Source organism: Protomyctophum bolini (assembly GCF_963924005.1).
Source record: "Protomyctophum bolini genome assembly, chromosome: 7".
In the NCBI taxonomy this organism is placed as follows: Eukaryota; Metazoa; Chordata; class Actinopteri; order Myctophiformes; family Myctophidae; genus Protomyctophum; species Protomyctophum bolini.
This window is the reverse complement of record NC_137868.1, coordinates 38,400,446-38,427,945: the sequence shown is the minus strand read 5'-3', so window position 1 is coordinate 38,427,945 and position 27,500 is coordinate 38,400,446. Positions and strand designations below refer to the sequence as shown.

General features: G+C 44.1%; 1 protein-coding gene across 3 annotated transcripts in view; it reads left to right on the top strand.

The window, feature by feature from the left end:
• The window catches only part of clcn1b (chloride channel, voltage-sensitive 1b), a 68,492-nt gene that overhangs the window by 38,881 nt on the left and 2,111 nt on the right, over positions 1-27,500 (top strand). For all 3 annotated transcript variants that reach the window (XM_080768122.1, XM_080768120.1, XM_080768121.1), the window contains exons 8-22: positions 1,594-1,719; positions 4,078-4,162; positions 4,363-4,464; positions 6,066-6,150; positions 6,481-6,633; positions 8,418-8,487; positions 10,933-11,043; positions 11,654-11,867; positions 17,515-17,648; positions 18,220-18,380; positions 19,356-19,437; positions 19,534-19,613; positions 23,637-23,684; positions 23,847-23,951; positions 25,268-25,354. In XM_080768122.1, the coding sequence (XP_080624248.1) occupies positions 1,594-1,719; positions 4,078-4,162; positions 4,363-4,464; positions 6,066-6,150; positions 6,481-6,633; positions 8,418-8,487; positions 10,933-11,043; positions 11,654-11,867; positions 17,515-17,648; positions 18,220-18,380; positions 19,356-19,437; positions 19,534-19,613; positions 23,637-23,684; positions 23,847-23,951; positions 25,268-25,354 (1,643 nt within the window). The remainder of the gene's footprint in view (positions 1-1,593; positions 1,720-4,077; positions 4,163-4,362; positions 4,465-6,065; positions 6,151-6,480; positions 6,634-8,417; positions 8,488-10,932; positions 11,044-11,653; positions 11,868-17,514; positions 17,649-18,219; positions 18,381-19,355; positions 19,438-19,533; positions 19,614-23,636; positions 23,685-23,846; positions 23,952-25,267; positions 25,355-27,500) is intronic.

Sequence of the window (27,500 nt, the reverse complement as noted above, 5' to 3'; positions counted from 1 at the left end):
ATACATTAAACCTGACGTCCCTATTTTGGGCACGTCATTATACACGAATTATACGGAAATGTTATGTTTATTTCATAATGTTTCATATCTATTGCTGCACAAATTTTAGAAGAGTTTTCAAAGATTTTCTAAATAGACGCGCACGCACACACACACACACACACGCACGCGTGCACGCACGCACGCACGCACGCACACACACACACACACACATACACACACACACACACACACACACACACACACACACACACACACACACACACACAAACACACATATACTCTGTTCAGGCTCCCAGAATTCCCTGCAGCATTGTATACAGTGCATGTATAGCGGTACTTGAGGTGGGTGAGCTGAGTTCTGCCCATGCAGTCAATCCTGCTATAGTCTTAGATGTGTGGGCGTGAACCAGGGCAGGCACGCACGCACGCACGCAGGCCAGAGCACCATTAATTATAATGTAGCGCAGGCACAGCTGACATCTCCGTGCTATTTTGTGCTCCTCCCGGTGCACACCTACGTTCCTCAGCAGCCCGCGCCGCTGCTCCTTCCTCCTTCTCCGAGTAGAGGGGTAAATCACCAGCTGTTTTTGACACGGGCCTGATTTACACTCGGTTGCTTGTGCGCGACGCGACGTGCAAAGAATGAACCCAAAGGGATAGCAGATACAGTGGCCTCGCCGCTTAGCTCGCAGTAAATGTTTCATCCTCTACGGCTTCTTGCAAGCTGTGATGTTTATTTGCTATTTGTGTGTGTGCGTGCGCGCGTGTGCATGTGTGTGTGTGTGTGTGTGTGTGTGTGTGTGTGTGTGTGTGCGTGCGTGCGTGCGTGCGTGCACTCCTGTTGTGTATTACACCCTTAGCTTGAAGAGTTTATGGATAAATTCTGCTTCCTTAACTCATCTCTTTCTCTCTCACCCCATCTTTCTCAGTGCCCTGCTTTCTCCTTCTTTTTGCACTCTCACTATTCCACCGCCCCCTTCCCATCATTAACTTATGTCCATTGCTTCCTCCATCCTTCCTTCTCTCTCGTTGTCTCATCTAAATTATATCACTCTCTTTTCCTCCTGCTGCAAATCTTTCACTTTCTTCTCTCTCGCTTCTGTCTCTCCCTCCCTCTCTCTCCCAATATCTTCCCTGTCCTCTTTTCCTTTCATCATCTTGTAAAAACTCCCACACACTGTTCTCTCTCTCTCTCTCTCTCTCTCTCTCTCTCTCTCTCTCTCTCTCTCTCTCTCTCTCTCTCTCTCTCTCTCTGCGCTTCTTATCTCTCCCTCGTCCTCCTTTCACCCCTCTCAATCCCTCTAATCTCGACTGTTTTACTTTTCAATCTTTTATTTCATTTTCTCTCTTCCCTCCTCCTCCTTTTTAATATCTCCCAACGCCTCTCTCTCCATCTATATCTCTCTCTTTCTTTCTCTCGCTCCATTCCTATCTCTCTCCATCTTTTTCCCCATAACTCTTTCTCAATGTCTCTCTTGTCACTCTCTCCCACTCTCCCTCATCCTTTCTTTTCTCTCCCTCTCTCTCTCTCTCTCTCTCTCTCTGTCTCTCTCTCTCTCTGTCTCTCTCTCTGTCTCTCTCTCTCACCAGGAGTGTTGTTCAGCATTGAGGTCACGTCTACCTACTTCGCGGTGAGGAATTACTGGCGAGGTTATTTCGCTGCCACGTTCAGCGCTTTCATATTCAGGGTGCTCTCTGTTTGGAACAAGGATGCTGGTGAGGCACATACACACGTGCATGCACGCCCATCACGTGCATGCACGCACACACAAACACACACAAACACACACACACACACACACACACACACACACACACACACACACACACATACAGTACACAGACCAACGGCTGCTATGAAAGACGCTGAAAACATATGCACATACAGACAAACTCACGTGTATATATGACACACATACACAAGAGCAACAAGCAAGTATACACACAAACTAAGGGTTGTCAAAAGGAGAGCTGATCTAACAGTACATCGTCTCTCTCGGGTGGAAACCTCATTATGTCCAAAACTGTGTCATTTCAGGATTCGATACATGACGGTTCGTTGTTAGTTGGAACTTAAGCTGTATGAAATACTTCCCCTTAATATAGCGGTTGCAACTGTATTCATTGATTGCCGTGGTGGGAGTTCTGCTCTGGTTTTGGTCAATATTAAGTAGTTCCGGTCATTCTGTGGGGGCCACAGGGGGCCACACAGTAAAAGTAAATTAATTCACAAAAATAACGTAATTTGTATTGTTGACCTATTTTGAAAATATTAGCAACTTTCGTTCAACTTTGACCCCTCTATCACATGGAACAATTTTGTGGGCGTAGTGATATGGACACAAAAAACATATAGTTCTGTGTGATAGAGGGGTCAAAAATGAAGGAAATACAAATTACGTTAGTTTTGTGGATTCATTTACTTTTAATGCGTGACCCCCTGTGCCCCCCACAAAATGACTGGAACTACTTAATATTCACCAAAACCAGAGCACAACTCCCACCATGGTACTCGGGAAATCAATTAATTAATACAGTTGCAATGCAACCACTATCTTTATGGCAAGTATTTCATGCAGCTTAAGTTAAAGAAATCTGAACTATCCCTTTAATGTCATCATTTGGGGCTGTATAAGCCAGATAAGATCCAAAATGTGCTGGGCTGTATAAGCCAGCCAGCAGTACTTTATTTAATACAAATTATGAGTGTTGCAAAAAAAAACAACATTGTCACAAGGTGATGATGATTTGTACAAGACTCAGGATATTGTATGTTGTATTTCATAACTGGGATTTAAAAAATCCAGTACAGCCATACAGTATACAACTACTGTACACTGCAGAAAATGTTGCTCTCTCGGAGTTAAATTGACAGGATGTTGTGGTGCAACAGCATCAAAATATACAGAACTTGCCAATCCCATCATGCAGAGAATAATGTTCAAAACCTGCTCCATAAGCGCTGAAACAGCAGTAGACTGATAGCAGGGAAGAGTCTATGCACACGATGCCCTGTGCATGTGAAGCTGGCTTGCTTATCGTTAAGCCAGGTTTAGACTTATTTTGCGGTGTCTTGTACATTTTGAATTACTTTTACTTGTAACGGAGTAGTTCTACATCGCAGTATTGATACTTTTACTTAAGTAGAACACACAGACGCACAAACCAAGCAGGCTATGGCTATTGGCCATGTGATGTGATTGGTGATTGGATTGCTGAGTTTCTTCTAGAATGAAGTCCTGCATTTCTAATGCTTCTCGCAAAAAGCTGGTCACAGGCCTCTTCCTGTCGCAGGTCGATTTTGGGCGGTACCGTCTACCGTTTTGCTAGTTCCTCAACTGTGAGCAAACTTGACTCCTTGTTTCATGCTGCATTGAGGTTCATAACCAACTCCCCCTATAGGACTCATCATCTGTACGCCCTAGTGGGTTGGTACTTTTTAACGTCTCGCAGGTCGCTACGTTGGTATATTCTCACTTTTCTTGGTAGTCTCCCACTTTAGATTTGTTCTGAATTTGAACTTGTCCAAAACTCTCTCAACCTCAGACCAAAGGCTTGGCTGCGCTATGTCGTGCCCCCAATAAAATCTGAGGCTGGGGAAAAAAAAGCTTTTTTTTTTGGACCCTGGTCTTGGAATGACCTACAGACCAGACTCAAACTGGCTTCTGTCATTCCCTTAGTGAGCTTTAAAAGGATTGCCATGGGCACACTTCTCAAACATTGCTCCTGCTTTGACGTATAGCAAATGTTGGTTCTTTTGCTTCTTTTGTTTGTTAGCAAATTCCGTTGCTTAGTCTTTTTATATATTAGCCTTTATTGGTTGCGTTATTAGATGTTCCTGTTCTCCCTCTGAGCTTCTTCGGTAGTGGGTACTGTATTTATGAGCCTTGCATGTTTGTCCTGTTATTGTCTTGTATTTATTGTTACTGGCAGAGCTGTGTTACTTATATCAGACTTCAGTCTCAATGTGGTTTTTACTGGTTAAATAAAGGTTAAAAAAAAAGGTCTCTCCCATGCAGTCACAATGTGATGTTATTGGTGACGTAGTTGTTTTTGGCTGTCTCTCCCATGCAGTCACAATCACAGCACTCTTCAAAACCAACTTCCGCATGGACTTCCCCTTTGACCTCCAGGAGCTGCCGGCGTTTGCTATAATTGGGTATGGAATGGATGTGATAAACCAGGGAGAGAGGGGATTACAGAGTGACGTGTGTGTGTGTGTGTGTGTGTGTGTGTGTGTGTGTGTGTGTGTGTGTGTGCACTCGAGCATTTTTGTGCATTTTGTGAACCTGCATACCTGTGTGTATATACCAGCAGTGCGTCTGTGTTTGTAACATGTTTACTGTGTGTGTGTTTCAGGATCTCATGTGGGTTCCTGGGTGCGTTCTTTGTCTACCTGAACAGACAAGTGGTTCTGTTCATGAGGAGACCCACTGCGCTCACACGCTTCCTCACCAAGCAGTGAGATACACACACACACACACACACACACACACACACACACACACACACACACACACACACACACACACACACACACACACACACACAGAGACACAGACACAGACACACACACAGTCACCGTCACACTACCTCCTGGAATGACATTACTTTGTAATATCCAGGACAGGCCTGGTCTTCTATTTAGTGACTTTTCTAGTATTAGCGATGTGCTCCAGAGATATGGAGCTAAATGCCAAGCAAGTACAGGACGTTAATATCAACAGGGCACGAGGAAGGTTATTTGAAGTTAATACTCACGAAGTTGACTCGCTTATGGGAAAGCGCCCATAAGCGAGTCACGTTGCTCATATTACTTAAGAAATACGGGGTTACGTTTTGTAACCTATAGTTTCATATAGAAATATATGGCATGGTAATAATGGTCCATTTGGTTACCAACTCTCCATCATTTAGCTGCATGGGGACCACCTGGAACCATGTCAAGGACCACTTGTGGTCCCTGGACCACTGGTTGAAAGGCTCTCCAGAGCCTTGATTCTCTCAGTGGATTCACCTGTTCAAGCTAACCTGTGCCTGATCATCCTAACGAGTAACGACCTCCAGAGGCTATTTATACCACGTCTGTTCATTTACGTTTGTCAGTGCTCGCTTTAGTTTGTATGTTAGACATTCATGAGTTCAGTTGTGTTTTAGTTTGTTGTTTTTCCCTGTAATTGGTGTAACCGAGTTATCATTTGCCAAGTAAAGTCCACGTCAATTTAAACATGGTTTCCTGAATTTTGCTTCTGCTCTTGGCTCTGATCTGGGCCTGAGAAATACAGTACATTTGTCTATATGCATGCACAATGTCACATACAGTATTGATAACCTTAATTCTAAAGTTAAACTTACCATAAAGATAAACCTTAAAATGGCAAAATGTCCCTCTCTTTATGTCCCACAGAGGACATTTACCACAGACAAAATGTACAGCACACAGCCACACACAAATGACCGCCGCGGCGCACTGCAAACTTCATCTCAAGATGAATGTGACGTCAAGCTTCATGATTCCGCGACCAGACCGTGTCCCCCAGAACGCCCCTCTGCACTAGCATCCAATCCCTGCTAATGCATGTGGCCTTGGCTCCGCACACACGACAACAGTGCCCTGGCCAGTATAACAACCCTCCAGTCACATCCCTTTCTCTCAATGGGGACATTCACTTATATCCTGAGAGACCCTGGCAGTCAGGCTACATTAGTCTCGGCCATTAAGAGAGAGGCATGAAGCTGAAGCTGCACTATCTGTGTTGATACAACCACACCGAGCCACTGTTCACTTCTATTACCAGCATCAATTACCTGCTCCAGTGCAGCAATGTCGGTTGGCTTCCGATAATGGAGGCTGTTCCATATTAAGGGTGCCTGTGTGTGTGTGTGTGTGTGTGTGTGTGTGTGTGTGTGTGTGTGTGTGTGTGTGTGTGTGTGTGTGTGTGTGTGTGTGTGTGTGTGTGTGTGTGTGTGTGTGTGTGTGTGTGTGTGTGTGTGTGTGTGTGTGTGTGTGTGTGTGTGTGTGTGTGTGTGTGTGTGCGTGCGTGCGTGCGTCCACCCTGCAGTCGATTGATCTATCCAGGTTTCGTGACGCTGGTCATCGCAACCCTCACATTTCCTCCTGGGTTCGGTCAGTTCATGGCTGGAGAGGTATTTAAAAAAAAACACCCCACACATTATTAAATATAATTTATATCCATCTGTAAATTGACCAGAAAATAATCAGTGGTTATAGTAAGAATGGATGAAGTTTACATTATGGTAAAAAAAAAGTAATCTTTTAACAGATTGCTGTTTACCTAATTAAAACAGTAGTCAGCTATTTTATTATTTTACACAATATCAGGAACATGATCAGCTTACGTTTAGATTGCTTTGCCTACGACACAATCAAAACAACACGTTGAATTTATGAGTACACACCCATACCTTACAATGTAATGCATTGTCTGTCTGTCTGTCTGTCTGTCCGCCTGTCAGCTCATGCCCAGAGAGTGCATCAACTCCCTCTTCGATAATTTCACCTGGACCAAACTGTCGGACTCGACTCCTCCTGGGCTGGGGCGATCCTCGGCGTGGATACACCCCCACGTCAGTGTCTTCGTCATCCTCTTACTCTTCTTCGTCATGAAGGTATACTGTATATACGTACACTCTTGCTTTCTGTGGTGGTTTGACTTTCACGTATTATGTTTATTGAAAGATCCCCATTAGAGACACACATGAATGAGCCTCTAGGGTCCTGAATAGAACAAACACAATACAGTGTTCATTAGGGGAATGTCGACGCAGTACAGTTGCTGTTTGATATATGTTTATTGACAATGTTTACATGTACAGAAAAATGCACATAGTTATACATCACTGCAAGAAAGCCAACGGCTTATTTCCATTTCAGTCCCTTAGTTAATGCTAATGTTACATAGTTTGTTTCAGCCACCCATGTCGTTAACACCTATCATTGGATGATATTTAGCACACCTATAATCCATCCATTTAGTATTGGTTAGTAATATAGCTGCTCTCACAGTAGATCGAGGACAGAGCATTTCTCATGTTGTTTCTGTCAGGTGGAAACCTTGCATGTCCAAATGTCCTGTGTTCCAATGGATCCAATGTTGCATTACATTGTATTTAGCTCTAAACCCGTCCGTAAAACCCACAGACAGGCTTGTACCACTTTGAACCTGGTGTCCCTATGTTATGATGGTCTGACAGCAATGATATATAACCTGTGCATGAGGGTCTGTCAGCACAAATTCAATATGTAATAGTTTATCGCAATATCCAAGGTTGCACAAGCCAAGTAGAGAGGACTTGGCATGACGTGCATGCGACAGGTGGGGATAGGGTCTAAAGTCTAAACAGCGACTGAGAGGCAAGGATGGTCAAAACAAGACTGTAATTATTTGGTTAACACGAACCCACGCATCCTTATATCGTGCATGTCATCATAAGCGAACATTCGGTGAAAAGAGCAGATCTACAAGTTTTTATTTATTTTTATAACTTTATTTATAAGATTTTCAATTTTTGTAGACAAACAACCCCACATATACCCCACCCTCCCCGGTTCCATCACAAAACAAGACAACAACAACAAAAAAACAACAATAAAATAAAATAAACAGGTAGTAAAGGATATAAAAGATCTACAAGTTTTTGATCTGCTATTTTCTTTGAAGGGATTTGGTGCGTATAGGGAGAAATTAAGCTTCCCACGATTAGAGCCATGGGAACCCTGGTCAAGGAAACATGTAGGGTATAGAAGTGGCTAACTGTGGTTGTATTTTTTATGTCTGACATACCCTGGAAAGTGCTGATGAGCTGAAATTGCTACATGGCACCACATAAAAACATAGACACATAATACCCCCTTTGGCAAGGAGAACGGCCTATTATTTTACACCCATGCTGCGGCGTGGTGGGTGTGTCGCAATCGCCAGCGCTTGTCACAGCGATAACTTGGACAGTTTGAATCCATTCTGTACTGTTATACCGTGCTTTAGCTATTGAAAAATAGATCTACAAGCGAGTGCCGCACTACAGTATGAAAGATTTAAATATATATTCTTTCAGAGCGAACGTTTTTTAACTCACTTTGCTTCTCTGGGTTCACTTTGGGTCCCTGGAACAATATATTTTCAGATGGGGGTCGGCGGCCAATTACATATAATCTTGTCCTTGACATGAAAATGTTTAAGAACCACTGACATATAAACATTGGGTTTTTCAGAAAACTGTCAGGATTTAGTAGAATCGTTCCCAGGTCAAAATGGATTCATCTTTTTTCGATCGAACTTGGCTGATTATTTGGAGGTAGCTGAGGATTGTGCCCGGGGTTGGGGGGGGGGGGGGGGTAGCAGGTGTAGCGTCTCTCTCTCTTGATGATACCTTCCTGTTGTTTTTCTCTGTAGTTCTGGATGTCTGCCATTTCCACCACAATGCCCATTCCCTCTGGTGCCTTCATGCCCGTCTTCATATTAGGTAGGAGCAGGGCTTTGGTTTGTGACTGGCCGGCTGCTTTCATTTCTACAGCCCGTGGGGATGTGTTTGATCCTTCTGATCAGACTGATGCAGTTCCTTTTGGGAAATGTGGACTGGTCTAATACTGTTTGGTAATATCACAATTTAAATATAAAATGCATATCAACCACATTGACATTTTTTTCAAGATTTATATTTATATATTTTTCTATTTAAAAATCACACCTGTGTGAAGTGAGGGGCGCTCTAATCGTCGTACATCATCGTCAAGAATTGGCCGAGGGTGGCCACCGACATGCAGACAGCCGATTTGCTCAGACACATATGACGTAATTCTCTATTCATTGTCAATGGCATTTAAATGTTTGTGTTAAGACAGAATCTACACTATAGCTGTTTCGGGCCCCTCACAAATATCTACAATCTCACAGCTTGTAGATCGACTTGTACATTTTTGTATTGGTTTTTAGGGGCACTATAGCCCCTCCAATGCGTGGCTTTTGAAATTACGTCATATGGCAGCCAAGTCTATGGACGTTTGTTTAGAGCAATATGTGACGACGTGATGTTATTGGCCAATATAAATACATAGTTTTCTATACAATGACAAACTGCATTCATGTCTCGTAACGTATGTAGTGGCAGTGAATCGTATGGCAGCCACAATGGGCACCCCTCACTTCACTTGATTTATTTTTCAGGGCTGCTAGCCCATCCTATACACAGGTTTAATGTTTGTTTTAAAAACGCCATTGACAATGAAGGGAATATTTACGTCATATTGTCTCTTTATTGTTAATGGCATTTAATGTTTGCGTTGGCACCGTTTGTTTTACATCACCTTTACATCACCTAATCAACATATATTAGCGCCCCTCACTTCACACGGGTGTGATTTTTATAAATCATACCCTTGGTATAGGAGATGCGTTCAGAACATCAGCTTCGATTGTCTTTGTTGTAGTCATTAATCACAGTAATGATACGTGATGATAATTAATCACGCCATTACACCATTAATCATGTCTAATCACTGCAATCATCAACTTGCTCTAATCACAGGTAAAATGTTGCCAGCCATTTCACTGATTTGGGGTAACAAAATGACAACAGTAGCCTATGTATTATACCTTACGATAGAGATGGTTAGGTCAGCGGTGCATGGAAAGTCACAGAACGTTTCTATATTGCAGTATTGATACTTTTACTTAAGTAAAACATTTGAGTACATTTTCCACCAATGGTTTAGCTTTAATGTCAACATGATTAACCCTCTGGATTAAGACTCGAGTGTCTGTTAAATGCCTAAATTATTAATTGTGTTTAGGTGTCAGCGTCATTATTCCGTCATTATTGCGTTGGTCCGACTCGCCCTATTACTACTAACCCTTACCCTAAACGCACGCGAAGCCACGTTGTCGGACAAATACTCCGTCTGAATGAGGAGCGGATCCCAGGCTGTTTGCCAGCAAGGCAAGCATTCTCTCACTCACAAACACACTGTGTCTCTCACGTTCTGCTTCGGTGTGTTCCACTGACTCATGCTATGGAGTCATGATGATGCCATGCTCTGAATCCTTCCCAGCTGAAACTCTTCAGTCATTACCGGTATATGATAGTTGGTTACCTTCCAAGCGCAATCAAGCTGACTGACATCAGGTGCCCTGATCTCAGTCAGGTAAATGGAAATGTCAGAATACTATACTATTGGTATATATACTATTAATATTGGAAATGTCAGAATAGTAAGAGCATGTTATAGGCTATATGCTATAGGCTATATGCTATATGCAAGGTGGCTATTTTAACTACACCATAATTCTTTGTTATTACTGATTGTTGGAACTAAAATAATACATATTTATGACACAAGCCAGCCTTTATTCGCCCTAAGGGGAGGGAAAAAGGGATAAAGGATATTAGCTGATACAACGGCACCAATCAGCTCAAGCTAAAGTGCCGAACAGTCCCTGCGAGCAGCCTCGCTGCCAAAAGCCTGGCCGAACAGGCCAAACAGGCTTGTTGTCGGCGGTGAAGTAGAATTCACAGCTGAGGAAACACTGGAGTATCTTTCTCGCCATGTGGCTCGGGCTGATATGCCAGGCCTCGTTAGATAAACCCAGGAAAGACCAATACCCGCCAGGACCCAAGAGTTAAAACACTTTTAATCCCTGGATCAGATTTGGATTTTAGGTGTTAAAGATGTTATTTGATTAATCAAACTTAAATTTCTTATTAACATAAGGTTTTCTGAGATAATTATATTGTCAAAGACAGTTCAGATTATAAGTGATGCCAATCCAGTTTTTTTTTGTTTTGTTTTCGGCTACCCAAAATCAAAATCTGATACACTCGGATAAGGATTCAAAGTTATGAACTATATAATACGTACACAATGAAATGTGTAGGTCTTAAAGCAGAGTGTCCTCCATGTGTCCTCTCTAGGTGCAGCCTTCGGCCGTCTGGTAGGGGAGATCATGGCCACTCTCTTCCCAAACGGGATCCTGTTTGATGGGATAGTTTACCGCATTCTCCCTGGAGGTTATGCTGTCATTGGTCAGTCTGGGTCTCCTTTACCATCTACTCTACATGCTCCCTTTTTCCTCTGAAAATCTACTCAACTCAATTTCATTTTAGGGGTCATTGTATTATTACAGTCGAACAGATTACAGTTTTAATGATTGATGATGACGGCCAGCACCATGAATGTGGAACACTGCACATCGGCCTCAGTGCAGCTTGATGGAATATGCATTGCATACATATTACAGTACATGCATTACTCACATTATACCATGTGATTCTCAACGTGTTTCTGGATCAGGGCCCACTTGAAAATATTGAAAGCAATTGCGGCCCACCCATCGTAACCAGCTGGCGTGTTAAGATCCTATTTATCGGAATCTGATTTTGTCTTTGTCCTCCCTCCCTCCCTCCATGGTTTTAAAGAAAAAAATACCAAGAAATTATTTCTACATAATTTTTGTATTTATTTAAACGTCATATATTATCATTAAAATCTCAGAGTTTTGCCAATCATTTCAGGGCCCAATTATTTCAGGGCAGTAACCTCATGAGCACAACATATACAGTACAGGTTGAGGTTGACACTAGCATTATACTATGTGAGACTACAGTGATAACATGGACAATCCGTCATGCTCAGGAGCCGCGGCCATGACCGGAGCGGTCACACACACGGTGTCGACGGCGGTCATCTGCTTCGAGCTGACGGGTCAGATCTCTCACATCCTGCCCATGATGGTGGCCGTGATCCTGGCCAACATGGTGGCCCAGGGCCTGCAGCCGTCCCTCTACGACTCCATCATACAGATCAAGAAGCTGCCCTACCTGCCCGAGATGGCCCTCGGACACATCAGGTTATTATCTGTTATCTGTTAAGACCCATTCTACAACAGGACGTTTTTCGAGAAAGCAATCTGATTGGTTGAAACGGCTTCTAGCCGTGGGTTAAACCAGCACCGTGCACCACCTAATCAAAACAAAGAATTCAGCTGCTCTGTTCTCCCAGAGCGCTAGCAAACTCGGTGGGCTAGGCTAGCTAGTTTCTTGGGACATTTGTGGTCGTATAGGGACTACATCTGTCATTAAACAAACATATTTTTTCAGCGATTTTCTTAGTTTTAAGGGTAACTGTTGTAGAATTGCAATATTACACTTCAGTGATGCTTGCGGAACTTGACTTCGTCTCGTTCCTGACCGCATCACTGTCGTGGCAATAATCACGTTAAACAACACCCTCTCGTGTAATATTGCTTAATTAAACCCATTTTGGGCGGGAACCCCTTTTGGTGTTCAACGTCAGGCCTGAATGGGTTAAAAGCCATTAAGACTTGAGGCCAATTCTACAAATATCTTCTAAATCCCGAACGGCAACTGTTACTTGACTTGACTGATATTATGTAATATAGACTGATTGTGAATGTAGCAAAAACACAAATATTGCTGTATGTTCAGGGTCAAAGGTGCTAACTAATATTGATAATCAGTTGTGGCTGTCACTCAAGGGCAGTTTTGCCTGGTGTCACACTTGGCGGTCAACTACCAGAGAGAGAAACATATGGCTAGAGTAATATTATGCATGAGAGGATGTTCCTCTTTCTAGTGAAAATATTCGGCAGAAAATGGCTAAAAATGCATTTTCGGCCTATTCGGTTTCGGCCCGAATAGGCAGGAAATATATCACCGAATAGTGTATGCAATTAATGCATTCAAAAGAGCAGAATAAAAGGTTTTATGGACCCATAATAGTGATTATTATTAAAGTTAAGTTTTGCCATAACCATTCCCTTTGCCATAAATCAGGTAGCTTTAAGGTACGGCCATGACAGCAATGGTAGGAAAAAAAGAATATTAATCATATTCGTATATTCGGTATTCGGTTTTCGGCTAACTGTTTCCTATATTCGGTATTCGGTTTCGGCCAAGACTTTCCCTTTCGGTGCATCCCTGAGGCTTTCTATTCCTTACACCTGCCTCTATAGTGCTATAGTGACACAGACACTAGTTTTATATCCCACCTTGATTACTGCTCAGCAGTCTAGTCAGGTGCAGCCAAAAGAGATCAGTCTAAGCTCCAAAAAAAGCTCCCAATGACTACTGGCTGCAGGCGAGGCTCACACTGGCCTATCCGTTAGCTGTGAGTCAGAGTGCAGGGACGAGGCGTGCCATTCTCTCATGGCCCAGAGTAGAGGAGAGAGGTTGGCATGCAGTGTAATGAGTTTCATTAGGAGTACGTGTTATAACAAACAACAACCACATTGTCTGTACTCACAAATAAATGGTGTGAGTGAGAGGTCATAATAGTGACGCAAACCAGGCAGCCTACTACAGGATAATTATGTATTTTTCTTTATTGTTGATGTGCCAATCATTTTTGCCGCTTTTTTCACCAATTTACGTGGTTGTTATGCCACATAAACGACCCCACACTTTTCTGTGTTGCCACTGCTATTGTATACCCTACTGGTTCTCAGTGGTGGAAAGTAAGTAAGTACTTTTACTTACAGTAAGTACTGTACTTAAGTGCAGTTTTGAGGTATTTGTACTTTACTTGAGTATTTCCAATTTCCAGTACTTTTACTTCTACTCCACTACATCTCGGAGCCAGAATTTGCACTGCTCGTTCTCACCTGCTATAGTGAGGCACGGCCCCAGCCTGTATGAGTCCTGTTCAGAACCCCCCTCATGACAGGCACGGCCCCAGCATGTATGAGTCACTAACACCACGATAGAGATCACCCTCCCTCCCCGGCTCCGCTCCGCCAAACATGGCCAATTATAGATTATATTAGAATAATGGATCGCACTTTTGAATAACTATATATCCCTTAAAAGATAGTTAATAGTTCATTTACAAACGTGTGAAATTTTATTTTAATTGTTGGTTAGTCAAATAAAAAGATGCCTTGTGAATAGGTAATTCAATTATTTGTTGATAGCTGATGAACGATGCAGTGCAGTGCATCATGCCAATTAGCCCTTTGCTAAGTCCCTCCCCAACCCGTCCTTGTCCAATAGGCACATTAGCAGCGAGGAGTTAGCAGCAAGCTGTCCTTCTCCCCCATTGAGATGCATGTTAAATGATGGGATTTCTCCATATAAATAATGGATAATTTCAGTAGCAAAACCTTCTAGAGAGATGACTAATGGTGATGGTAATTTGGAGCAGGTGTGATGATGACGAGGCATACAATGTAGAAGAAAGGAGGGACACCCGCACACCGCCACTTGCTAGGTTCAGAGCATTTATTGAGCGGGTGTCTGTTGCTAGCCTGGAGGTGCTATTCCAGCCCTGCCGCCCCTGCGCTCCTCGGCTCTTGAGACGTGGGGTGAATCCCCGCAACCTGCGGTCGCTGCCTCGCGATCCTAGCTCCTCCGGATCAAAGGCTCCAGCCCTTGTCAGGATTGGCCTGGTGAATGCCAGATCGCTGACAAATAAAACTTTTATCCTGAGGGATTTCTTCAGCTCCCGCGCCCTGGATCTCCTCTGTGTGACAGAGACGTGGATGGCGGCGGGTGAGTGCAGCGCCCTCGTTGAACTGTTGCCGGCCGGCTGTTCCTATTTCAACTCCCCGCGGCCCTCGGGCAGGCAGGGTGGGGGAACAGCGGTCATCTATAAGGATGATATTAAATGCAAGCAATGCTCTGCTTCTTTCTCCAGCTTTGAGGTGACTATGTTTGAGGTGGGTCGTATTGAGCCTGTTTTGTGCGCACTCATTTATCGACCCCCTAAATACAACAAGGATTTTGTGACTGATTTCTCCAATTTCCTGGCTGGAATATTGCCCAACTATGATCGAGTGTTGATTCTCGGAGATCTGAATGTACACGTATGTTGCCCCGATAAACCGATGGTGAAGGACTTCCTAACCCTCATTGAATCGTTTAACATGGTGCAGAATGTGTCGGGTCCTACTCATGAACGTGGGCATACGTTAGATCTCGTTATCTCATATGGGCTGCCTATCCGTAACCTAGAGATCTGTGATAGTACGTTCTCTGATCATTGCCCTGTTCTGTTTGATGTTGCTCTCTCTTGTACGGAGAATAGATCTAGGGCTCCTGCTAGACTCTGTCGGACTCTTAACCCCCGCACTGCTAGTCGCTTTTCAGCTGCCTTTGAACAGTTGTGTGCCCCGTCTGTCTCGGCTGTTCCCACAGAGGAACTGTGCTCTTGGTTTAACTCTTCGTGTGGGACCATAATGGACTCTGTGGCCCCAATGAAATCCAAGCTGCCCAGGGCAAAGCCCGAGCCCTGGTTTAATGACAGAACCCGTGCAGCTAGACAGGAGTGCCGAAAAGCAGAACGTAAATGGAAGAAGGATAAGTTGCAGGTTTCTTCTCAGATTTTAAAGGAATCCTGGCTCTTCTACCAGAACACTGTCAAAGAGGCAAAAAGAGATCACCTAGCGAATATTATTGAGTCTAACCGTCTTAATCCACGTGTACTTTATCAAACCATTGACTCTGTTCTTAATATCGCTCAGCCTGTCTGTTTTGAATCAGCTGACATATGTAATGACTTCCTGCACTTTTTCATTGACAAGGTGGTAAATACAAGGGCCCTCATCACTGCTCCTGCCTCTGACCCCTCTGTCTGTGTCCCATGTCCCGCCATCCTCAGAAAACATGGCATTTCGTTCCATTTCTATGCTGATGACAGTCAGATCTATGTTCCCCTAAAGAAGAAAGACGCTGACCCTAAAGCTCTTCTCTCTTGCCTGGACGACATTAAAGCCTGGATGGCCCTAAGCTTTCTAAGCTTCAATGAGAAGAAAACTGAGGTGGTAGTGTTTGCCCCAAATGGTTCTGGTAACCCCCCTCCTCTTGATCTAGGCCCCCTGGCTCAGTTTGTGAAGCCAACAGTCTCCAACCTAGGCTTTAAAATGGACAACGATTTTAAGCTAGATCGCCAAATTAGCTCAGTGGTGAAGTCTAGCTTTTTTCATTTACGTCAACTGGCAAAAGTAAAACCCTTTTTAACCACTCAGCACCTTGAGACAGTAATCCATGCCTTTATTACATCTCGGCTGGATTACTGTAACGCCCTCTACCTTGGAGCCAGTCAGTCCTCCCTTGCTCGGCTCCAATTAATTCAGAACGCGGCTGCCCGACTTCTTACAGGCACGCGTAAGAGAGAGCATATAACTCCCATCCTCGCCTCTCTCCACTGGCTGCCAGTGAATCTTAGAATTAAGTTCAAGGTTCTGCTTTTTACTTTTAAAGCTCTAAGTGGTCTCGCCCCTCCATACCTCTCCGAGCTCCTCCACCCCTACTCTCCTGCCCGCTCCCTCAGGTCAGCTGACCTGATGCTGCTAGAGGTCCCGAGGGCGAAGCGGAAGCTTAGAGGGGACAGAGCCTTTTCAGTCGCTGCCCCCAAGCTCTGGAACGACCTTCCCCTGCAAATTAGGCAGGCCCCCTCTCTGGCCATTTTTAAAACCTCGCTTAAAACGCACTTTTATTCTTTGGCTTTTAACACAGCATGAGACCTCTGTTCCTGAACTAGCCTCCCCCACCCTCCTTCCCTTGTTTTGTTTTGTGTGTTGTCTTTGCTTTCTGTGTTTTTAGTCTATGCGTTTTCTTACTGTTTTACCTATGTACTGTACAGCACTTTGTGGCAGCTATGGTTGTTTTAAATGTGCTTTATAAATAAAGTTGAGTTGAGTTGAGTTGAGAAGCAACGTTTCGGTCTCGCGACCTTCCTCAGGCTAGTAGCAAAACCTTCAAAATGTAGGCTATGCACTGGGCAAATTATTTCAATAATAATAAATACTTTAATTCATTAACCGATATAAACAAACATTTAACTAATTAATAACTCATTAACTAACAGTTTGTGAAATACCTATTATATGGGATCATTATTTTATTTTACGAATAATGTTTTTGTTCAGGCATTAGGTCAACAGCCGAGATTGCGTGTGTCCTGTATAAGCAGTACACAGTAAAAGTATACAGCAGTGCTGTTTTTTGGCAGCACATTTTTATTTTAGTTTTAGTCATAGTCTCTTCAATAGTTTTCATTTAGTTTCAGTCACATTTTAGTCACCTGGAATGTTTTAGTGTTAGTCTAGTCTTAGTCGACTAAATATCATAAGATTTTAGAGGACTAAATCTACAGTTGATTTAGTCGACTAAAATGTATTTTGGTGGTCGTTGATGCCATCGTAATGACTGTTTTTACACTTTCTGAAAATAGCCGATCTACAAGCTCACAAGGCGTCACAGCGTGGCGCGTTGTGAGCTTGTAGATCTTCTATTTTCAGCATGCAACCAAGTGTAAAATGACAAGTTGACGAAATGGTCAGTATTTTAGTCATCATGGCTTAGTTTTTATTTCGTTTTTATGTAGTTTTTGTCAGTGAAAAAAGGTAGTTGACAGGCATTTTTCGTCATAGTATTAGTCAACGAAAACAACACTGGTATACAGTATGTCTGCATTACCATTTTAGCACCAATATCATGGTCTTTGGACAGATACATTGTCTCTCTGCTTCCCCACAGCAAGTATAACATATTTGTGGAAGACATCATGGTGCGCAAGGTGAAGTTTCTGTCTTCCCACTCCACCTATCGAGAGCTCAACCTCCTTCTAGAGAACACCTCCCTCAAAACAATCCCCCTGGTCGACTCCAGAGGTACTGTATGTTGTATTACACACGTTAGTGGCAAATGTTGATGCTATGTTATGCGAAATAATGCTAGTATTTCATAAAGACAGATAAAACCCACAGTTGAGGCGCTATGAGTATCACTATCACCACAAAGTGATTCCGTAGATTTGTATGATGCTACAAACATCCAATGAATCACGTTCACCTACTTTTGATTTCCAATTCCAGGAAATAGGATAGCGCCTGTTTCACTTATATCACACACAAATGTGCACTTATTTGTAGGCGTAACACACCTACAACCGAATGTGGCCAATCCGTTCTTGAGATAACTGCAAAAAGTTGTTACTAAGCCGTGCGGTCAGTGAATGTCATGTGTCTGAGAGTAGTGCTGTTTGTGAGCTTTGTTCTGCACCAACACATTTAGCAGAGAAAGAATAATGAGAATAAAAACAATGGGGTTCCTGCAGCTTCACTGCTTGAACCCCTACAATTTAGGCATCTTATCCTGTGCGAGATCTGAATACCCAATAACCTGCATACCCAATAACCCCTAATCATAGACGTAACAATAACAAAACGCCTCCTTCCCCAGAATCTATGATCCTGTTGGGCTCCATCGAGAGGACAGAGCTCCAAGCCTTGTCCGACTGGTGGCTCTCACCGGAGAGGCGGGCCTTTGAGAAAGGTGAGACGGTTGGCTGGGAGTCCTTCACCTTCGTGGACGAGGAGGGAGGAGAGCAGAGCACAGCCAAGGTGTGAAACCTGAGAAAGGCCCTCGCTATAAAATTACTCACGGGTCGATGTTGTTTATGACTATGAGTGGTCAGCATTGGCTGACATTTCCCTGTGTGTTTTTTTTCTTGCGTCAGTCTGTTTTGTTGACAGTGATTCAGCAGGTATTATCTAAGTATCGTCCATAGTCATAGGATTAATTGTTTGCAATGCATTGGACACTGTGTGTGCGTGCGCACATGTACACGCGTGCGCACACGCACAAGCATAAGTCGGTGTTATTTTGTGTTTTGTTGTGCATACTCTCACAAGAAATGTTTTTGGACATATTCTCTCTGTTGCTCACTCTCTCTGTCTAGGTCTTTCTCTATCTCCCCAGACTGCAGATTCTTCTGCAAAAGACGCATGCATAATTCATGAGAATAAAATACATGAGAAAAACAGAAAGTTATAGATAACTATCTGCCTGGCAACCATCGGACTTGTCATAGCACGCTGTAGAGCACAGCTAATCATGCTTTACGGGAGTTGTCAATGTGTTTGGAACATATCTCTGACCAGATAGTGTGACGGAAACTTTCCACTCAGATTAGATGATCTCTCAGGCATTCTTTATTGCCTGAGGTTATCCAACCATATGTGTCTGAAGTCTGACTTATAAATTAAATTCCACGTATAAATTATGCATGAGAAGTAGGTAGGCGAGGCCCCGAGGTTGTTTATCAAGGCCCACAACGAATAACTGGGTGTGATTTTATTCATCGCATACTTACTTTATTGACAAAGACAGCGAGAAAATAACATGCGAACAACCGTGGCGGCCATGTTCCAGTTCCTTCCACAGTCATTTAGCCTACACTGATTGGACAGCTACTGCCAACAGTTATCTACCCTAGGGTTACCATCGTATCAGAGTTTTTATCACTCGCCGCAAATAAAGGCTGCACATGCATTATGAATGATCAATTCATATACAACCTTCTGTTTGTCTCCCAGACCACAGCAGTGCTGGATGAATGTAACGGGCCTAACCCATCCCCCAAACCACAGGACCCCTCTATCAATCACACTGGCTCAGGTGAAGTCTCTGCATGCCTTCTACAATTTGACCAGTTTAGAAGTTCATCTTACCGTCTTGTCTTTTCCCACGTCTTACGTCTAATCCTCCACACAGGCAAGCGCAGGCAGTCGTCTGTCAAAAGAACCCTTCAGCGGCTTTTCTCCTCCTCGTCTTCAGCCCAGCTTGAACTCCAGGTATAGACTCAATACTCCTGTGTCACTCAGTGTGGGTACAACCCCAGGTAGACTCAATACTCCTGCGTCACTCAGTGTGGGTACAACCCCAGGTAGACTCAACACTCCTGTGTCACTCAGTGTGGGTACAACCCCAGGTAGACTCAACACTCCTGCGTCACTCAGTGAGTAAACCAAGGTAGACTAAAGGCCTGTTCATACTCCAGTTTTAGGTGATAAGGTGACCACCGAAACGGTGGTTATTAGTAAAAACAGAGAGATGTGTTTGGATGAGCAGCAGTGAGTCGCTTATTATAGGTCACGGTGCATGTGTTTTGTCCGACGTACTAACAGTCCGACCTGTCGGAACCTGCCACGGGTTAGCTTTAACCTGCCACGGGTTCGTTTTAACCTGCCACGCATGTCGGGAGCCACCGGTACTGTTGGTACTGTATGTCTAATCACCGTATGTCGCGGATCACCGCGGCGTGACGTCATATGAGGTTGTAGTTTTCGGTGGTCTCCTTATCACCTAAATCTGGAGTATATATGAATACGCTTTCGGTCAACACTCCTGCAACATTCAGTGGGTACACCCAGGTAGACTCAACACTCCTGCACCACTCAGTGGGTACACCCAGGTAGACTCAACACTCCTGCACCACTCAGTGGGTACACCCAGGTAGACTCAACACTCCTGCACCACTCAGTGGGTACACCCAGGTAGACTCAACACTCCTGCACCACTCAGTGGGTACAAGCATGCTGCTAATCCAAGTGGTGGTTACATAGCCGCTGGCAGGCACTTCACATTTAGCATTCTGCTCTCATATCGGCTTGGCTCGAAGTGTGAGCCTTCTGTCTATGACTATGCTATGACTCACGCTCTTTCTTATATTATGCAAATCAGCCATTCCAAAATGTTTCCAATTGTCTTTGGGAAATGGGAGAATGTCATCGAAGGAGTATACATGTGGTAAATGTGGCTATACAATCCTTTTGTCCTCTGTATAGTTGACGTTGTGGTATTTGTCACTGTACTTGCTCATACGTAAAAATTGTCCTCTGCATTTACCCGTCCTAACTAGTAAGAGCAGTGGCCGGCTATTAATACAGCAACTTGGGAGCAGTTAGGGGTTTAATGTCTTGCTCAGGGGGGAATTGAGAAGGACTGGGTGTACCGGGGGGGCGAACTGGGGGACCTTGGGATTCCCAGGCGGTATCGCTGCCCATTCAGATATTGGCATATGGCTGCCCCACTGTTGTATAGCTATATGTAAACACTTCATTGACACAGCGAGGGTTGAGTGTTCAATTCCCCGTACGTTGCTCAGTGGGCCGAGTGTGGCATTGTCAAGCAATTTGCTTGCTTGTGTAGCTCGAGGAGGGTGACACTAATTAGAGCTTTATTTCCTTGTTTAGCTCAAAGGCTACGAGGATGGCACTATCATTGCCAAGGTTACGGGTTATATTATGCCTCTGGAGAGAGAGCCACCGAACAGGAGTAAAAGGTTTGGATCATTCCAAAAGCCCTTGGCTGACACAGGCGGCCTCATTGCATTATCTTTTCTGGGCCTTTATTTGATAGATATAATAGTGGAGAGAACAGAGAAAAGAGTAGAGAGCAGGAGAAGTGACATGCAGCAAAGGGTCCAACTTCACTGTCAGGCATCAGAACCCCACATCCTCACCTGAAACCTGAAGATCAGTGTCAGGTCAACGCAATAATCCAGCCAACGTTGGGTAAGCTGAAAAGCTCGAAAGCGCTGCATTTTCTGCTGGCATATCACTCATGGTTCATAGAGGCTGTTGTTTGGTGAAAATAAGGGGTCCAGATAGAATGATAGAGTTATATTTGCCATGTGCTGTAACTGGCGATGGTGGGATGTCATCCTTATTCACAGTTTGCCCTTTGCAATAGTGAGCAAAAGTGAGCACTGGACAAATTATGCTTCTGGATGTAGTATATTTATGTGCATTCAGGGACGTGCACACATATAGACATCAACGGGGGCTTCAGGCCCTGCCCTTTTACCCGTCTGTAGTGTAAAACAACTGCCCTTTCCAGACCACGAATGCAGGATTTACTATGGTGAAAGAAATGCGCATGCCCCTCCTTTCCTTTCCATGCCATACCAAAAGTCTGCATTCAGGGTAATTGCTTTTTCCCCCAAAGTCTCCTGAACTTGAACGCAGCATTTTGTGTTGAACAAATTTCGAAAGCCATGTCGTACACCGCATCTTCACTAGCTAAAGATCCACTAGCTAAAGAGTGCTGGGTTGCGCCCCGAAAATGTTAGCTATTTTTATCCAAAAGTGCCCTCTTACGGGGTTTCAGCCCCTTGCCTCTCTTACACTCTCTGCATGTCCCTGTGTGCATTGGACCAGTGTGTGTGTGGGTCAATACCCTATCATGAATTCGAGAGACTCGTCTAAGGGTGAATAATACTTAATCACAGTGACTAATGCTCAGCGCGACAAGTGTTCTTTTGGATTTCATATTTGCAGTGGAGTCCAGGATTCTTAGTGCTTCCCTTCCCATGGTAAAACATTTTTTGTACAGTACATTTATGTGCATTTTGAACCGTGTGTGGGTCATATATATTCCCTACTGTACAGTATCATGATATATTTGACTTTTAAGATCTATGCACCTGTGAATATGAATAATACGTAATAATAGTGGCTAATACTTGGCTCCAAAAGTGCTGTACGGTCAATATATTCAATAATATTTGCATTTTGCAGTGGAGTCCAGGATTCAAAAGCGGTGAAAGTAGCAGATCTGCAAGCTGAGAACTCGCTACGACGCAAGGCAGTGTGAGCTTGTAGATTGGCTATTTAAATGTTTTACTACTTTTGAGTGACACTGTCTTACAGCGAAGTATAAAATCGGGTAAAAAAAAAACCCATAAAAATATGAAATATGTGAGATACAAGGTTTCTACATCCTGTACATCCCAGCATGCACCCTTGGTTTCGTATGGCCCACTTGAGATAAAAGTGTCCGGGCAAAATGTCACATGTCACGAAAGCCCGTTGTCCTTGAAGCAAGATTCGGCATTGTATGGCCTTTATCTTAACCGCGATGAATAGCAGGATTAACACGTCACTGATGCCGTATCAGATGACTGAAGCGGGACAGACAGGAGCTTAAAGCCTGATTTGCTGTATGCTTTGTCACCCCATGGTGCTGCGCGCCAAAAAGAGCCGATCTGCAAGCTCACGGCGCGTTGCGCCCGCCACGCACGGCGAGCTTGGACGTCTGCTCTTCTGCTCGGCTCAGGCTCTCCTCCTCGGTGGGGAGGAGGGAGGCAGCGATGACATGATATGTGTGACATGGCAGTCGCTCTGATGGGGAGTTGACACATCCCGTGATGGATGCGTCCATCAAACCACCAGGGGGCACCGGCGCAGACATTTAGAAAAGCCCCGTACAGCTGTTTGAACAGACCGCCTGTCTCTTGACTGACTCTCTGTTGCTCTGTCTTTGACAATCTTTGTCACGTCTCAGTGGCTGAGCCCTTCTGTGTGTGTGTGTGTGTGTGTGTGTGTGTGTGTGTGTGTGTGTGTGTGTGTGTGTGTGTGTGTGTGTGTGTGTGTGTGTGTGTGTGTGTGTGTGTGTGTGTGTGTGTGTGTGTGTGTGTGAGTGCATGCGTGCGTGCGTGCGTGCGTGCACGATTGTGTGCATGCGCGCCTTTCTTTACTTATTGTCATCTCATTAGCTTTGTGTGTGTACAACAGAATGTTTGTGTTCTCTTGCGGTGTATGATTTCTCACAAATGTTCTCTTCCCTCTGGTTTGGACATCATTATCCACTTAACTTCACCGTATCTCTCTCTCTGATGATGAGGGTTTGTTGGCAAATGGACTCAGGGTTGAGTCAGAGTATTGCAGTGTGTGTCGGTGTGTGTTTGTAACAGTGTTGAAGCCTTATGTTCTTGTTCTCCCATTCTCTGTCTCTGTCTCTGTGTGTGTCTCTCTCTCTCTCTCTCTCTCTCTCTCTCTCTCTCACTCTCTCTCGCTCTCTGTCTCTCTTCCCAGGAGGTCAGTCCTCCTGCGTTGACTGACCCCACCATGACCCCAGAAGAGGTAAGCGACCTTATCCACATATAGAATCTCCACATAGCCTGCAGCCATCAGATGATCAAACCATACCGATCCATAACAACCAATCACTCTGTTTACCATCCGAGCCCACCTCCAATCTCTCTTTCTGTCTCTCTCTCGCACGCGTATGATTGGCCCATGCAGACTAAAGCCTGGGAAGAGGAGGTGCTGGACAAGCCAATGGATATGGATCAGATCCGGATAGACCCCTCCCCCTTTCAGCTGGTGGAGAGAACTTCGCTACACAAGGTGACCCCTGACCCCTGCTCCTCGCACCCGAACGCCATGTTGTGCAGCCATTAATTACACAATTAGGAGTCATGTGATTATTCCTTCATGAAGGTATCTAGAACCTTCCCTAAAACACCCGGGACAGCGATCCACACGTCCCAGACTCTGACTCCCCATTGCAGTGAGAACTGCAGACTCACTGTCAATGTTCAGCCGTAATCTGAAGACTCACTTCAGTTCAGACAGTTCACCTTAGCTCACACAGTCTTATGCAAAGGTTAAAATGTTATTTATATAGCATGTTATTTAGACAGATGGCATGCCAGGTTCATGCATCCTAATCCTATACAGTCGTTTCTGTAGTTGCAATGTACATAATAATAATTATTATTCTTTGTTAATATACTGTTAAAGGAGCATTCAGTGATTTGGAAAAAACCCCGGTCCGCCCCGGTAACAGGATGTGCACATGCATGCATCATGATTGGCGGAGGGCTCCTCTCTATCCTGATTGGATGAAGGCTTTGCCATCTAGCCAAAAATGAAACCGAAGGTTTTTTGACCACCAGGGGTTAACTGGGGACAGGGAGGAACTCCTTATATGGTCAGCACACTCTATAGTAGGGAGGATTATCACAACAAAACCAAAAAAATATGTGATATTTGAATTAAGTGAAATCACTGAATAAACCTTTATGAAGACCGATGCTAGGTTTTTGGTTCATGATCCTAGAAATCCTGAGGCACTACACTGTCTCTAATATATGCATTTGATAGTATGTGTTCACCATGCTTATACTGTAAGTCCCTCTGGATGAAGAACGTCTGGCTAAATGCCTTCCCTGTTTTGGGGCAAATTAACATTCACGATCAGCGTTACGTGTCACAAGTCGAAGACGAAGAGATTTGGAATAGAGTGCAGGGAGAGAATGTATGTGTGGGCCTGGATGGAGCCCTGGGGGACCAGTGTGGGGGCTAATGAAGCATAGCGTTTAAGTGGTTCAAAAGCAGGAGAAGAGCGTGAGCGCTGACTGTGATTCATCCATTCTGCTGGGATGCTGCTTATGGGAGCTAGCCAGTTAAGTGTCATCACACTGCAGCTGGGCAGGCACCATAATATTAGCATAGAATTCGCAAAGATACACAAGATATATGTGTGTGTGTGTGTGTGTGTGTGTGTGTGTGTGTGTGTGTGTGTGTGTGTGTGTGTGTGTGTGCACGTGCGTGTGTGTGCGTACGTGCGTGTATGTGCGTGTGTGCGTGTTCTGTACTTTTAATCAAATACATTTTAAATTCTCTTTCTCTCTCTGTGTCTCCCTCCCTCTCTCTCTCAGACCCACACTCTGTTCTCGTTGCTGGGTCTCAGCCATGCCTATGTGACCAGTATTGGCAAGCTGGTGGGCGTTGTGGCGTTGAAAGAGGTGAGCTGTTTCATCCTGTTTGTATCTCTTTCTACAACACGTCTGTTTCAGACTGCTCCTTGTTTCCCTTTTTCATATCAAGGTCCATTTATTCGGCATCTGAGCCACGGGCCACCACTCAGACCCAAAACATTGAATAAGTTGTTATCATTTTGGATAAGATTTTGTCCACAATTCCATGCTGTATTGATGTGGTTAAGAGAGATGACAGGCAATTATTCTACATTCTCTAATTGTGTAAACTTGTTGCAAATTAAGTAATACAGAGGTTTAAAAAATAATTGATCTCTTGAGATTGTAAAATGAAAACAAAAAACACATTTTGGGTTCATTTTACGTCCCCGGACCACTGGTTGAGAACCACTGCCCTACGCTACAGCCAGCGTCGGAAATCCGTTTTTACTACGCAGTAATCAGATTATAGAGGCTTTTGAAATCAAATGGAATTATCATTTAAATGACCGACTCCCTTTTAGTGTCGATCTATTATATCTATATTACATTAGAGGGACAGAAATTGCCCTTTTCATTAATATTCAGCGCATTTTGGAGTCGGCATGAGTCAGCGGTAAAAGAGAGAAATCTGAGCACTTGACCGAGCCTGACCGGTCAAGTGGCTCGCATCTTACAGGTCGTCAGGAGGTGACTTCACTCAACCTCTCCCCCTTGATATACGTGCTTAGCCAAAAAATCTACAAGCTGTGACACTGTGTTCTTGAGAGCTTATAGGTCAGCTCTTTTCAGGCGCAAGACATCACGCGCGGCTACAGTAAGTCCATCATAAATCAGGCGGTGTTTTCCACGTCTGTTTTTTTTCACACGCCTTTCCTCAGCAGCCTGGATCTTGTAACGTGGCGTGACAGCTCACGGCCGCGTGCTCACAGTATGGCCAGTTGTTCTCCTACGGCTTTCGCAGTTTGGCGTTATATGATTCACGCTGTTACGCCGTCGCGCGCTGTCTCTTCTCATCTCCCTGGATTTTCTCCTTAGTAATTCGATATTTTTCCCATTGAGAGCTCATTACTTAGCCTATGATTCTCTCTATACCCATTTAATATCCAGTGGCCACCCGGCAGTCAGGAATATATGAGCCACGTACGTGGTGTCCAGACGATATATAACTGTGATCCTAAATCCTAATCTAGAATGACCTCATAGGCAGGGGTGGAAAGTAGTAACCAATAAAACATGCACCTGCTGTAACTGTACACTTTCATACACACAGTGTGAGAGTATATTCCAAAATGATGATCAGCCAAGGCACTCTAAGCCGACAATCCAGACAAATACCGGACGGTATGCATGAAGTGTCATCCCAGTGGGGGGTTCGAACTCTGGACCTAAACATTATATGGAGAATACATTATTCAGTCAGCTAAATAACCAGGATTCTTTAAGGCTTTTTTTATGTGTCAAGTATTGCAAATATCAAATATCAATAGTCTGTGTCGCTCCTCTGCCCTTGGACTGCATGTGTTTATTAGTTTTTTGACTTTTACTTGTATTCTTGTTCTGTTTCAGTCTTGTATTCTGGTAGTTTGTTGTTTTCCAAGTACATCTTTTTTTAGTAATGTTCTGTGCTTTCCTGTCTGCCTTGTTTGCTGATCCCTGCCTTGCCTCACCTGTATTGTTGTAACCCCAGTCACCTGTGTTGTCTGTTTCAGTTCACCTGTGTCTAGTTAGTCCTTGTCGTGACATACCAAAGCCATACGCGGGTTGTGCAGTCGACGCGCTGTGATTTGCCAGTCGCTGTGATTGACAGCCTAACCCTAACCCTAACCTTAACCTCAGTAAAACTATACCTAAACCTAATCCTAACCCTATAACCTTAACCTCAAGAAAACTATACCTAAACCTAACCCTAACCTTAACCTCAGTAAACTTAACTTGCCCGGGGGCGTGGTTATAAACACAACCCGTGTAGGAATTAGTATGTAGCGTCCTTATATGCACACGGCTGCCATCTTGCCAGCAAGGTGCTAACTACAGTAGGTGCAACTTCCCATAGACAGCCCATTCATCCAAACAGAAAAGTCCTATTAAATTGTATTAAATAACGTCAAACTGTGTTTGTTTAATGAAAATCCACCGTAGACATGTTATGAGCTACTTATCAGTAAAGCAACGTCCTGCTGCCGCCTGCATT